At 56.9% G+C, this 14674-nt stretch overlaps 1 protein-coding gene across 2 annotated transcripts in view; it reads right to left on the bottom strand.

Moving 5' to 3' along the window:
- Positions 1-14674, bottom strand: part of FAM222A (family with sequence similarity 222 member A) — a 30431-nt gene that overhangs the window by 14872 nt on the left and 885 nt on the right. Inside the window, exon 1 of one of the 2 annotated variants that reach the window (XM_051785493.1) lies at positions 1439-4066. The exons of the other annotated variant lie outside the window; for it this stretch is intronic. Within the exon in view, the coding sequence (XP_051641453.1) occupies positions 1439-1689 (251 nt within the window). The 5' untranslated portion in view covers positions 1690-4066. Of the gene's footprint in view, positions 1-1438; positions 4067-14674 lie in introns of those variants that run through there. 2 annotated transcript variants of the gene reach the window in all.

Consider the following 14674-nt stretch of genomic DNA (forward strand, 5'->3'; position numbering starts at 1 on the left):
CTACTCCGGCTGGCGCGGGGAGAGATATTCCCACTTGGAGAGGGCAGGGAGATGTGGGTGGGAGCAGCAGGAAAACAGGCAGTGGTGCCCATCCACGGTGTCACAGCTCTTGAGCCATCGCTCTCCAGTTGAACGCTTACGGATGGCCAGGGGTCACAACTGGATGTCATGGATGGGTGTCACTGCTGAGTACATCACTTCATCTTCTCTGTTGTGGGGGAATTGTGACCTCCTGCAGCCATCTAGGATGTTTCCCACATGCCCCAGTGTTGGCGAGAGGTGCTGGTACTGCTGTGCAGGGGAGCAATGTGGTGGCCTCAGGCATGTGGTGGCCTCGGGCAGGCGCTGGCAGAGCCCGTGACCATCACCACTAAGAAGCCAAGCAGGAATGGATGATCCCAGAGGCATGCTCGGGGCTCTCCGTGCTCCACTGGTTTAAATGTCACCCTTTGGAAGCCCTTCACAGCCATCACGGGTGCAGACGGTACCTGCGCATGCGCCACTTGCTCCCTCCACAGGCAGGGGCTCCCAGGCTCTGGGATTGTCCCTGGAACGGGATCCATGCAGGGCGTCTGTCCCTTGGCTGGGCTCTGCTCGTGGGGCTGCGGTCTCACCCCATCCCCCCCAGCAAACTGGTGGCATGGAGACTCATCGGCAAAAGGTGTGAGGAGGAGGAGGGGAGGAGGAAGTAATCTAATACCGAGCAGGTGTCTGGAGAACCCAAATTGTGCTGTTTTCTTCTAATAATGAAGTATTCATGAGTAAAAGCCTTTTTCACTACTTTCTTAAGATACTAATTTCACAACAAGCGCCTTGTTACCATGCAATTATTCCAATCGTGCATTTCTCCCAGATTCCATCTGTCCTCGTGCTCTCTAAATGAAAGACAATCATGTAACCACCTTTCATTATTCACTATTTTACTTTCAGCAAAGGTACCCTGAAAGAAATGATTTCCTCTGAAAGGGACTTTTATTCAGTTTCAAAACCAATTTTCTCCTATTACTGTCTTAAAAAAAAAAAGGAGGGGGGCAGGGAGGTGTTTTTATTTCATGCATTACATATCCTTTGTTAACGCAGCTCGCAGTAAAAGCAGCCGTATCCATTTTCTGGCTTCGATTTCTGGTAATTTTAAAATATGCCATTACAATCAGGCAGAAATTATACAGTTTGAAAAGAGAATGAAGTGCTTCTTATTCAGAGCCTGAGCACACTTGACTGCCAGGAGCTCGCCTCTCCCCGCCGGGACTCGGGGTTCATTACGCAGCCCCGCTCCCGGTGCCTCAGCTCCCCCGGCACGCACCCACCGCCTGGATTTTCCGTGCTGGGAGCTGCCTGACCCCGTCCCTGTCCCCATCCCTGTCCCTGCAGGGTGGACCCAGGTCAGGGCACCCAGGGCCATGCGGGGGATGGATGATGGCACTGGCTCCTGCAGTACCTGAGCCCCAGCTCTGCGGTGACCTCAGGGCTGGCGTCCCGCCGGGTGTCACCATCTGGCCGATTAGCAATGGACGTCACCTCCTCCCTGCGGAGAGGCAGCTCCTCACGGGGACACTGACCCCTGTCCCTGGCAGACACGGGCGCCGTGGGCGGCTCGTGCCATTGCTGGATGAGGATCAGGTCCCTGATGGTCCCTGGGGCAAACAGCTGAGAGCAAGGAGAAAGCACCCAGGGGATCACTGAATCCATGTGCCAGCACAGGAAAGGCAAGGGGAAAGCACCCAGGGGGTCACCAAAACCATGTGCTGGCACAGGGACGGCACAGGCACAGCCCTGGTCCGGGGAGATGCTGGTGACCTGTCACAGCAGCTGAGGGCACCCTTGACTCTGGGGCCCAGCAATGCAGCTCCCTGGGGACACCCCCACGCTGGCACAAGTTGTCACCACCACTGCCATACACAGCCCAGCACCCTCCTGGAGCCATCCCAGCCCTGCCCATGGAGCATCACTGAGATGCAGGAGCCACCTGCCAAACTGAATAAAGCCACCAATTAATTCAGACCCCGCCTCTGCCCCCATCTCCCGGCGCCTCGCAGGGGAGATGATTTTTCCGACAGCTATGTTGCACTTCACGGGCACACTCAGAACCACGAGGGCTCTGGTGCCACAACACCATCCATCTGTCCACCCTGGCACCCTGCTGGGTGCCCCAAGCTCCCAGAGTGCCCGTGGGCGGGAGGGTGGGCGCCCGGCACAATGGGCATCTGTGCCACGGTGGCATTTCGTTAATGCCGCTCAGAAAAGCCCCTGAATCAGCTGATGGGAATTGGGCGCTGGGCTGTCCAACGCTTAGCGCCGGCTTAGTTAGCTCCATCTGCATTTGAACTAATTCCAATCAGCAGGATCCGATTTAGTTCAAGCTGCTCTGGCTTTTTCGTGGCAGGAAAGGCAACACTCAGCAGTTTTGCCGGAACGCCCCGAATCCGCATGGCCTCTGCCCAGGCTGTGGATCCACCATCATCCAGCCAGCACTGCTGTACATGGCAAGACATTCCCATCAGAAGCAAAGTCTCTTGTGGACACCTGGAGCAGGGTCCCTCAGGAGCCACAACCCCACATCCCACAACCCTGTCACCATCTAGAATCTCAGAATGGCTTCTGTTGGGAGGGACCTTAAAGTTCATCCCATTCCACCATGGGCAGGGACACCTTCCACTCGACCAGGTTGCTCCAAGCCCTGTCCAACCTGGCCTTGAACACTTTCAGGGATGGGGCAACCACAAGTCCATTCTTCCCCTCTCCCACCACTCCTTCCCACCCCACACCCGGCTAATCCATCTCGACATCACACTATTTATAAGCCCAAGGTCTTCGTGACTTTAATAAAAAACACCACCCTCTATGTCTAAAGCCCCAGTGACGGGAGGGTTTGGCACCTCCTCTGACATCAGTGGCTGATAAGTCGGGCTTATCTCCTCCGAGAGCCCTGCGAAGGTCCCTCCGGCGAGATAAGGCCAGCGCAGCTGTCGATAGAGGCTTTCGCAGGCGAGGATTTAGATAAAAGAAAATGTGACGGGAGGGGGAGAAAAGAAAAAGGAACTTTTGAAGTCTCAGCTTGAAGTGGGTCCGTGAAGTTGCTGGGCAATGGAGGGCAGCAGACAGGGCAGGGATGGTGAGGGACAAGGTCTTGGTCACCATCCAGGCTCTGCTGCAACATGCCCGCATCCTTCCCTGGGCACCACTGAAGTGTAATCCCATTAAAAGGGAGTTTTTGGGGTTAGGAGAGGAAGGAGGGGATGAACAGGGACGCTGCAAAGCTGTTTGAGTCATGCCACTGCCATGTCCTCCCTGGCTATTAAAAGTCAGTGCTGGGTTCGGCGCAAGAACAGGAGGTGATGGGGTCACCCCGGCTGGGAGAGGCACAGGAGGCTCCTGACAGCACCCAACAGACAGACGGACAGCACGGGAGCCAGGCCAAGGCTGGCAGCAACCAGGGAAATGAAGAAAAGCCCTCACCGGTCCCTGGTGTGCCAAGTAAAACAAACACCCACCGTGGTGCCAGGGCTACTCACCATGACCAGGGACACCCCTGCCCCTTGTCCTTCCATGGATGGAGGAGAATCCCATTGCCCCTCCAGGGTGCTCCCCTGCAACCCTAGGGACATTGGTGCCACCTCTGCAGCAGCACCGGGACATTGGTGCTACCCCCACAGGAGCCCTGGCACAGCCACTGCCACCATCCCTGGTCCCCACAGACACTGGTTTCCCAGCCAATGGCACCCTGCAAGGGTGAGGAGGTGCCAGAGGAGGAATGCTTCCCCTCTGCACGCAGTGGGTGCCCATCCCATCGCAGGGTGAGCAGGATTTTGGCTGGTGCTGCCTACTGGCACCATGGTGGTACCAGCAGGTGCCGTGCCAGCTCATGCCAATATCCCATCCAGATTTAGGGTGGAGGGGATGCAGCGCTCAGCGAGTGATGCCACAGGTCAGCCCTACAACGGGTGAGCACAGAAAGGTCACTCCACCATAAACCATGGTGAGCACCAGATAAAATTAAGCCCAAAGTTTGCCACTGAGGGTGCCACGAGGCACAGACGGTGCTGCCGGCCGCCCCATGACCTTCCCTCGCCCGCCCGCCGCTCCATCCCACCCGGATAATCCGCTCCCCTCCGCGTGCTCCAGCCCCAGGCCTTTCAGGGGGCCCTGTTAATAATTAAATGTTAATCTAAAAAGCAATTTTAGCTGCAGTGCTGCAGATCTGGTTAGAGATTACATTAGCATGTAAGAGTCAAGGGTAATTTTCTCTAACCCCTCTTGTGATCTTTAAAACCCGCAGATCTTAAAGCAACACCAGCTCCTCTGATTAAAATTGGAAGCTGGGGTTTGCAATGGATAATGATGCTGGAAGTGATTATTTTGCTGCTCAGGATCTCACTGGGGTGGTGGGGAAGTGGGGGGCTGGGGGAGTGACCCAGACCAGCCAAGTGGCTTCTCCCAGTCCATATCCTGTGGAGATGCTGGGGAGATGCTGGGAAGATGTCGGGTGAGCCTGGGACCTGGCACTAAGCAGAGCTGTGACACACTGAGCATCCCCATTTCCCACTTCCCCAGAGCACGCCTTTACTTACAGAGCTAACATTTTGCTGCCAGGGGAATGATGCTTTTTTTGGGCTGCTGTGACACCAGGATGGCATGGAGCCCACCAGCCAAGGCACACGGCCAGGGACAGAGTGGCACCAGAGCTGGACAGAGCATCCCCTCACTGCTGGCATCTTAGGGCAGCATCTAAGTCTCTCCCATCCCACTCAGAACTGAGGTTTCTACTCCTGTGGTTGCTCCAAGAAGAAACCCCTTAGACTGCTCAATAAAATCAAAATCAAAAAATACCCCAAAATAACCTTTGGTTTATGAGCAGGGCCGGGGGGACTGGGACAGGGCACAGCAAATCACCTCCTGAGCAGTGCAAATGACCCGATGGAAGAAATATGGTATCAGATGTGTCCGTAATGATGGAATTAAAAAAAAACCTCAACAATTCAAGTGCTGTTGAGCATTTGCAGACGTCCCCGCACAGGGCTTGGGTGGCCTGGTTAAATTTATGTGTCAGCTTTAAGGAGGCCTCTCATCAAATGAGCTATTTTGGGCAGAGATTAAAGATCTATTTTCGCTGTGAGCAGGAACAGCTCTCGAACAGGTTAATAATGATTCTGGAAAGCCACGCAACTCCAGCGCCCTGGGCCAGGGACTTGGAACCCTGGGCAGCGTTGGGGGGTCCCTGAGGGTGCCCGAGCCACGAGGGTGGAGGATCACAGTGCAACATCCCCCGTAACCGCTGCCATCCTGGCGGGGAGGAAGGAGCCCCGCGTGCTGCGCCGGGCGCTGAGCAGCCGTGGGTAATTGGAAGTGGCAGACGCTGGCACGGCACTGCCGAGAAGGTCATTAAGTGGGACTGGGAATGAAATGCCAGCAGCGAGGGGGGGAGTGGCCCCGTTAGCAAAGGTCAGGGCCCCACTTGGCGCCAGCGGTGTTTTTGGCAGAGCTCAGCCCTGGCTGTGTGCACCGGGGTCCTGGCAGGGCCAGCGTGCAGCGCGGGAGCAGGACATGCTGGTACAGATGTGCCCCCTCTGGTGTGGTACCAGCTCCTAAAATAAAACCTCACTCATCCAACACACAATTGTGCCACATCTTCATCCTACACGTGGATGGGGAAGAGGGGCTGGAGAGATGAGCCCACTGAGCAGCCCACCATCCCATCACAGATGGGATGGTGGCTCATGGGTTTTTGGTCCCAGCCACAGCAGGGACACGGGATCAAACCATCAGAAAAGCCAAGCTGCTCCAGGAAGACCTCCTGGGCAGCAATTAAAAGCACCCTGGACCCCACCCCAGCACGGGCATCCACACCTTGGACACATGCAGCACCCACGTCTCCAGTTGAGATATAACTCAACACGGCAGAGACCAAAGTTCCCCATCATAGCTCCTGCCCCATCCTGGCTCTCTCCTGCCCCATCCTGGGGGTTCAATTGCCCCCCGCAGTGACAGGTCCCTGTGCCCCCACAGCCATGGTGGCAGCACCGCGGTGCCCCGGTCGTGGCAGTCGGGCGTGCGCCGCTCCGTAATTACAGCCCCGAGTGCCTGAGTTGTGAAAGAATCTGACGAAGGAATCCAGGGTAGATCGCGCTGCTGAAATTACTATAATCAAAGGCTTTCACAAAGGCTTCAAATGCAACCAATTACCCTGAAAGGCGAGGCAAGAAAGAAAACAAATTAGCATGTTTGCACAGAGCCTCGGCGCAGCGCACACATCGCCCCGCGCCGCCCTCGACTCCGGCCGGTCGCTGCTCCCCATCCCCGGGTCCAGCTCCCCCATCCCTGGCTACCCTCCCCTCATGCCTGGGTACCAACTCCCCATCCCCATGGCAGGTCCGTATCTCCATATCCTGCTCTGTCACTGCTGCCCTGCTCGCAGCTGCACACAAAGGGGCTCTGTGCCCGTCCCTCGCCCCACGGCCGCTGCTGCCCTGCCCGCACACAAAAGCCCTGCCTGTGCCACGGCCGGGTCAGGCGCAGGCTCAGGGGCTTGCCAGGGTGGCCTGGGGAAACCTCCCTCCCTTCTCCCTTGGCGCTGGTGGGGGTCCCTGGGCGAGGGGAAGTGAGGGGGGTCCTCAGATGCACCCATTGAGCACAGCCCCGCGTCACCTATGGACGGCTGGGGAAAGCACTCATGGCAGGGACCCCCCACCCTCCTCTCCTTACAGTACACTTCATCTGGCTGCCAGTCTGGGGGAAGGAGGGGAAAAAAGGGGAAAAAAAATAAAAATCAACTCCTTCCTTTTAATATTTAACACGAGTCCATCACCCTCAGTCTATTTGGTAATACAAAGCTCTGGAGATTTAAACCCTTCTCACCCGGAGAGATGGAAATGAATGGTGCTCTTTAATGAGCTGGTTCAGCAGAAAAGATAGATTTCCAAGATTACTGTAGGAATTCTTATAATTGATGTGTACTTTTGTAACAAGGATTATACCACCATCCGGCCAAGTAATTCCAGCTCTTTTCCCCCCTTGTCCCAAGCTTACCCTGCTTTTGGGGTTCCCTGAGGGACAGGGACCAGACTGTCCCCCCACAGGGAAAAAGCAACAGTGGAGGGGGGAGAAGGAAAAGACAAAGAAAAATTAAACAAGTTTTTCTTATTTAGCCATAGACAACCTAACGTAGCCACCAAATGGGAAAATAAGGCATGTCTCCAGATTTCTATATTTGTTTTACAAATCCCTACTTTCCCCACCGATCCGGGGCCGGATGAGCTGCTGAATGCCGAGTAATTAAAAGGAACAGAGAACAATACTCAGCACTGCCGAAGAACGCGGAGTTTCCCTCAGATGTTTGTAGCAATTGTATGAAAATGTACCAGGCGGGATGGGGAGAGCTGACAGCCGGGATTGGGAGCAGCCGGGATCCGAGCTGGCTGCCTCCCCCGCCTGATTGGCATTAATTGTGCACGTTTGCAAAGCAGAACGGAAAGTCTGACACGAGCTGCGAGCCAACATTTCTTTCTAATAGTCTTAATGATTACGACGAGAGCTGATGATCATTGCAGGGTGTTAATAGTCCGGAGAGCAGCTCTGCGGCTGCTGGGGACAAGCGGGGATGTCCCCCGCCCTGTCCCCGTCACACGGGGAGATGTTTCCTCATGGTGGGCTGAGGGTGCGGTGGGATGGATCCCAGGGGTCCCATGAAGCCAGAGCTCCCCCGGGGGAGGGGACATTCCTGTCAGGCTGTAGAACTCTGGCAAAGGGATAGAAAGGACAGGGAGGGTACAGCAACCCCTTGTCCCCTACCCTGCCTCTGCCCCTGCCCCATGGGAGAGGAGTGGCTGCAAAGGGGCAACACCAGGAGGGAGAATGTCCCTACACTGAGCCCCCTCTAAGGACTATCCCCAGGGATGCCTCACACTGAGGGAATCACTGGGCCACCCCGCTCCCGTGGGTGCCCCAAACCAGCTGCCACAGCCCAGTCCAGCTGGGGGTGCTGCCACGGGGAGCGACTGTAAACGGCAGAGCCCGTCATTAAAACCTGATTAATGAAACCCGAGTTTCCTTGACTCTTTACAAGGCTGTTTTTTTCAGATGTCCTTGAGTTTTGTCGCTGCAGGGGCGAGAGGGAGGTGGGTGGGCTGTGGAGCCCAGCACGGGCTGCTCCGAGCGCGGCCGCGGGAGAGACGGAGCCAGACGAGCACGAAAACCCTGCACGGCCCCGGCCCGTCCAGGTTTACACGGGAGGAAAAATCAATGGCCATCGATCCGCAATACAAAGGGAGAGCGGCGCTGGCAGACGGCAGGCGGCTGCCATCTGACCGGGGCTCGGCAGAGGACACGGCTGGGTCACCTCTCTGGGGACGGGAGTGCTGCTGGGGGACACGGCTCAGGGTCACATAGCTGGGGACCGATGTGCCCGCCAGGGGACACAGCTCAGGACACAGCCAGCAGCACCGATGGCCACCCTCCCTGCACCAGGTCCCTCCAGGGCAGCAAGCAGCACTGCCAGGCCACGTGCCATAAACCCTCACAGCAGCAGACAGGACACATCCACGGTGTGTGGGTGGCCCTTGTCGTGTCCTTGCCGGGACACGGCTCTGCCTCCCCCGGATGGATGGACAGACGGCCTCAGCCCAGCTCCAGGCTGTTTGATTTGTTTTATCATCTGCGCTGGCCAACAGATCACTCAGCTTCGGGCTTTCTGAGCTCACTAATAATTGTTCCCTGATGAAAAGAAATAAAGACTTGGTCCCTTTCTTTCTTCCCCCCCTTTTCCAAAAAAAAAGTCCGTAAAGAAGAGCTATAAAAATGGCTTGTTATCTCACCTAGTGAGGCTCTGGCTGTATGTTATTGCTAATTGGGTATAACATCCTTGTCTTGTTCTGCTCTCTGAAGCTAAATCAAGAAAGCACCACTGCTGCGAACTAATTATATCTCTGGACTGCAGACTCCAGCTTGTCTTCCCCTTTACTGAGTTAAAAAATGGTCACTAACCTTAATCTCTCATATTCCCAAGCATTAGGGCTGCTGGAAACCCACCACTTCCACCTGCATCCTGGTCTGTGCTGGGACAGACAGAGCACATGGTCCAGTGAAGGCTCACAGCTACTTCAGGACACGGTCCTGAGCGAGAGCCTGGAGATGCCCTTCCCTGGAGCACCTCATGGCACTGGAGTGCCGAGACCACCACAGCCACTTCTCAGGTCCCTGTGCCTTGGAGTCTTTATCATACACAGCTCAGAGGCTTCCTGTGCTGCACAGACCCACAGACCAGCCACCTCTCCTCTATGTACGGGAGATTAAGCTTCTTTCATTAGGATGCTTTTTAAAATCTGCCCCCCTTGGCATTCCCCATGGCTCGAGCTCACGTGAGCACATGGGCCACATGCACAGGAACCCAGGGGAGTGGGTGCTGCTCCAGTTCATCCACATCACCTCCCAGTCCCAGCCCAGGATAGACCCCCATGGTCCCACTAATGCTGCTGCTCATCCCCAGGTCTGCCACGGGAGCACAGACCCCCACGGTCACCCAGCTGTGCCATTAGAGGTGGCTATGGCTGAAGCTCTCTGGTTACTGGCACAGTTTACACACCGAGGCTGCTGCCATGGCACAGACCAAAGCAGGTCATCGTGAAAGGAGAGAGGACAACCAGAGCCCCACAGGGCACTGAGATGAGCAGCAGGGCTTGGGCCATGCAGGATGGCCTCAGCCCTCCTCATCCTGGCAAATGCCTCAGCACCAGCCACACGAGGTCCAAAACATCAGCAGCAATGTAAGGCTGGGACAGGAACCAGAGTGATGGCACTGAGCTCAACCCCCTGCCCAGCTCCATCCCCCTCCCAAGGCTCCATCCCCCTGCTCATGGGCACCCGCGCAGATGGGTGTTATTTCCAAAGGCAAAGTCAAGCTCCAATTCTCCCTGCGAGCCAAGAGCATCCCTTAAAAAATTGATACTTCCCTGACTATTAATTAACCTGAACCACTTAAAACCGCCTTCAATTTGTCAGGTTTAACTGCCAGCTCTTCTCGGTAAATCAAGCGTCGCGTGCAGATGGAGGCTGCGCGTGCGAGGCGGCGGCGAAGGAGCAGGCGGGGAGCGGGGTGAGAGGGGCACCCTGTGCCACACTTGCCATCCCAGAGCACCAGGGATGATATTCACACCCCACAATTAGCCAGGACACGATATCAAACACAACAGGCAGGCAGGCAGGAGCAGGCAGGGCAGTCAGTGGCGCTTGGAGCACCCCACACTGCAGCCTTCCCGTCTCCCCCCACAGCGCCCTTGTCGTGCAGCCAAGGCTGAATTGGAAAGCAATATGAATATTTATCTCTGACAGCGAAATCTCCCCGCTGCAGGGTATTAAGGCTTTATTAGTGTGTGGTTACCAGCCACGCTAAGCCAGCCCCCACTCTCGCCTGGAGCGTGGCAGAGATGACCTACAAGAGGCAGATGGCAAAGCCTTGGAGAGCCCCCAGTGCCGGGACTGGGATGTGCCTATCGAGGAGGGGGCTGCACATCCCAGTCTCAAGGAGCCAAGAGTGAGTTCCCCCCACCAAAACCCCCTCCTCTCCCAGCACCAGCCCCTCCACTTCCCCATGCTGAGGCCATCCCGCAGTCCCTGTACCACCCGGCTCTCGCTGTTTTGGGTTAAAACGCTGATGTATTCTCTCTTTAGCAAAAGGAGTCCCAGGGGCTATAAAAACTCCCAGCAGGCTCCTGTCAGTCTCAGGTCATTAACTTTCTTTCATTGGGAGTTTGTTTACAGCCAGCCATAAATAGCGGTGCCCGCGCTGCTCGCCAGCAGGACGGGGTGGGATGGGATGGGGCTGCCTGTGCAGGGGGGCACAGCACCCCAGGGTCCAAGGCATGGGGTCCAGCATTCACCCCCTATATCAACTTTTCCCATGCCCTGTGCTTCCCACCAGCCTGGCATCCCACACTGCTCAGCACAACACTGCCCACGGTGCCACAGAACCACCTCAGCCCTGCAAATTGATGGGGTCACCTTGCACACGGCCTGAGGGAGCTGGGCACGTGCTTGTGGTTCAGTTATGACCTTTTCTGAGGAAGCAGGAGGAGGAGGAGGAGGAGGAGGAAGAGGAAGGAAGCAGCTGGCTGGAGCTGCCCCTGTGGGTGACCTACCCCTGGGACCTGCCCTGCACTCTTATCCAGCCCAGCCCCGGCGCCCGTCGCAAGCACCGACCTCGTGTCAGGACCTCTGTGTGTTTGAGGTGTCCCCTGGGGGGAACCCAAGGCCCCTCGTCTCCCCACTTCCTGCACCTCAAATCTCCTCCTTTCTGACAATTTACCAGCAAGGAGGCAGAAAGCAGGAAGACCGAGCATGCCGCTGGCATGGCCGGCACGGCGCTCCTGCCAGGATGCTTCCAACATCACGGCTCCTCTGCACCCAAGAGCACCCACATCCCGCTGCCCACCCAAGAGTTGCACCACAGCCCTCCCAATGCCTCCGACACCAGGAGCACACCCCAAACCCTGTTAACACCTCGGCAGGCTCTGGTGTGCAGCCCATTGGGATCCCCCTGGATGCAGGTGTCCAGGGCTGGCAGCGGGACTGCAGGTGCTCAGGAGCTTTATTTCTGTGAGTGAACACAGCGGCTCCACCACGGCCGTGTGAACCCACCAGCCATGGCTCTGATGGAGCCACAGGATCCACCAGTTTCCAAGGCCCACAGACACAGGTTCATAGGTACCTCCTGGTCCAGCAAAGCCCTCAGGCACTCCCTGCACCGGAGGCTGAGCCAGAACCTCAGTCTGTCCCCTCATCAGCACAGCTCTGTGTGCCACCCAGGTCAGCACCATCGCCCCCGTGCTGGCACAGATGGCCAGGCCAGGGGGTTCAGTGACAGCCCCCCTGTGCCTCATCCCAGGCTGCAGAGGGGGGTCCTGGAAATCCACAGCCACAGCCAGCCACGTCTGGCAGCAGCCAGGAGCCCACCTCCTGTTGTATTTCACAGGATAGCTACAGGACCAGCCCACACAGGGGCTGAGCACACAGACCAGCAGCACCCCAGTCTGTGTACTGGGCTGAGGGATTAAACCCCAAACTCACACACGGTGACTTCTGCTCTTCCATCCATCCCTGGGCGAGCAGGGACTCGCCAAAAATCCCAGCCTCATCCCTCCCGGTGCCCCACATCTATGGAAATATCTCTATTTTAGCCCATATACTCACCCAACCTGTAATCAGAGCAACACAAATAGCCCCTGCTTCCCATGTAAATTAAAAACACCCATTAGGCAGATTTCAAAAGATGTCAGTAGGCTTATAATTATACACGACATCCTTCCGAGATAAAAGCGATTACCGGGGATGCAAATCACTTAGCAACCAATCAGTGCCCCCAGAGTGCGGAGCACTGACCAGCCATCCATTTTCGCCTCGTCCTTTTATTCCCTGCATCGAGCAAATACAAACACAGATAAAGAGAGGCACAATAGCTCTTGACACGCAAATAGGTTAACATAATAAAGCCAGCTTTAGCCGGCTCACTCGAGGGAGAAAAGCAATTCTCAGGCAAGCAGGAGGTAATAAAACAGGGCTTTTGTGTTCCTGGCTCCCATTCTCACCCCTGCGCCAGCTTTGCTGCATTAGCTGATAGGCATCGTGGTTTGATTGAATTACCTTTCATGAATATTAGCTTTTTGAGGAATGCGCAGGCAGAAGAGAAAGAAGAAATGTCTTATTTTTTGCATGCATGCGCCCGCTGCAGACGGACATGCGGCGGCACAGATGCCGGTGGGGCCGGGAGAGGGGTCCCGGCAGGTGCAGCCCCCGGCCCACCCTGCCAGCTGCAGCATCCCCAGCCTTGGGGGGGGTGTCACACACAGAGCCCCTCCACCCCAGGACGAGACACCACCAGCAAAGGACCTTACACAGGGACGGATAGCCTGCTCTGTCCCCAAAATTAGCCGTGAGGCCACAAGGCCACCAACACCATCACCCCGACATCCCCCCTGCTCAGGACCTGCCCGTGGTACCGCGACAGCAGGAGGGTGGCGGGGTGAGCTGGCTCCCACCGCACATTCCCGAGGCCACGGCTCCCTGTGCCGCAGGATCAGGCCGGAGAGGGAGCGGGGCTGCCCGGCTCCACCGCACATTTTCCCACACAAGTTGAGGACACGCAGGAAACCCGCTCCAGGCAAAAATTAACTCCGCCGCCTGGCAGGGATGCAAACGCCCGGCACTGATGCCGCACACACGGCGGGAGCGCGGGGGCAGCGCGGGGTCGGAGCGCCCGGCTCGGCACAGATACCGCGGGGTCGTGGGACCCAGGACACCCTCGGCCCTGGAGCCAGAGCCCTTCCCTGGGCAGGGCAGCAGCCTGCAGTTGAAAACCAGCCCCAGGAGGAAAGTGGCTCCCTTGCAGCCTGCTGAGGATGGAAAAATTTCAGGCTCAAATAAGAGATAACCAGAGGGGTTTAAAAACTGAGGTGATGTGGCCTCCCCGAGGGCTCTGTCCCCAGGGTACAGCCTGGCAGCAGCCACCCACCTCCTCCCTCAATGGAATTCCTTGCTCCAGCCTGGAGATAAATATTCACACCAAGATATTTCAATTTTTAATGCTACAGTCGGCTGAAACGGGGCCCAGCTCGCAGCCAGCGCTGCTCCGGCACAGAAAACGTGCCCCACCGGTACCGACTCACCACCCAGCAGGAAAACTGTTCCCGAAGCTGGGAAAACGAGCTGTGCTCCAGCAGCCAGGCAATGGCTTTTCTTTCCCCCGCTCTACATACAAGGTTAGCAGAAGGCACCGCGGCGAGAGCTCCCCTCTCCTTCCACCACGGCAGCCCTGGCCCGACCGCACCCGGCTCACACCGCGGCTCCCGGTACCTCGAACCCACTCCTCAAAGTTTTATGGATCCCTAACAAGAAGAATCCCTCCCAGCATGCCAGGTGGCCTCTGCCAGGGATATTTCCCACCTCACCCCCCAGTGCCCGAGCCCCGGTGCGAGAGCTTTGCCAGCCAGGGTCCCACCAGAGCAATTCCACTTGTTTGGCCACTGACCAGAGGCATGTGCCCGGCACACCAGACGGTCAAACCCTCTGCAGGAGCACAGGAAGGTGTAAAACTGCCAAATCCCACAAAATCATCCCAAGGAAGACACGGGACGCTCCTTAGTGAGAGAGGAGCCACGTGGCTCTGTCCTCATGCCCGCAGTGCCCCACAGCCACTCTGCCCTCCATGAGAGCCCATCATCCACCCAGCCAAGCTGCCTGCAGGTCAAGAGCATCCCAAGCAGGAGGATGCACATATAAATATATATATATATGTATATACACACACACATAAATATATATCAAAAACCTCCCTACAGAGATCCCAACAACCAGAGCCAGGCGAACCACCACTGCCCGATGCCAATGAATTTATCCCTCAGAAAACACCGTGCACGGCTGGAAAACTTTGCCGCTGCCTCTCCACGGAAATACCCGGCAGGGCCGGAGCCGAGCCCGGCTGCAACCGTGCCCTGCAGGGAGCTGTGCCGTGCCGCTGGCTCACTGCGTCCAGGCCCTGCCTCTCCAGTCATTAAATTCCCACGATGCGATGGCTTTTCCCGGAGCTGGACTGGGATGCTGGGGCTGAGCTGCTGGCACCGGGAACAGCTCATTTCTGCTGGGGACAGCCCGCTTGTCCCCGGCTGGAGCCAGTGGCTGTCCCGGTGGATGC

Source organism: Manacus candei, unplaced genomic scaffold (genome assembly GCF_025592945.1).
Source record: "Manacus candei isolate 608988 ecotype Guabito, Panama unplaced genomic scaffold, ASM2559294v1 h1tg000020l, whole genome shotgun sequence".
In the NCBI taxonomy this organism is placed as follows: Eukaryota; Metazoa; Chordata; class Aves; order Passeriformes; family Pipridae; genus Manacus; species Manacus candei.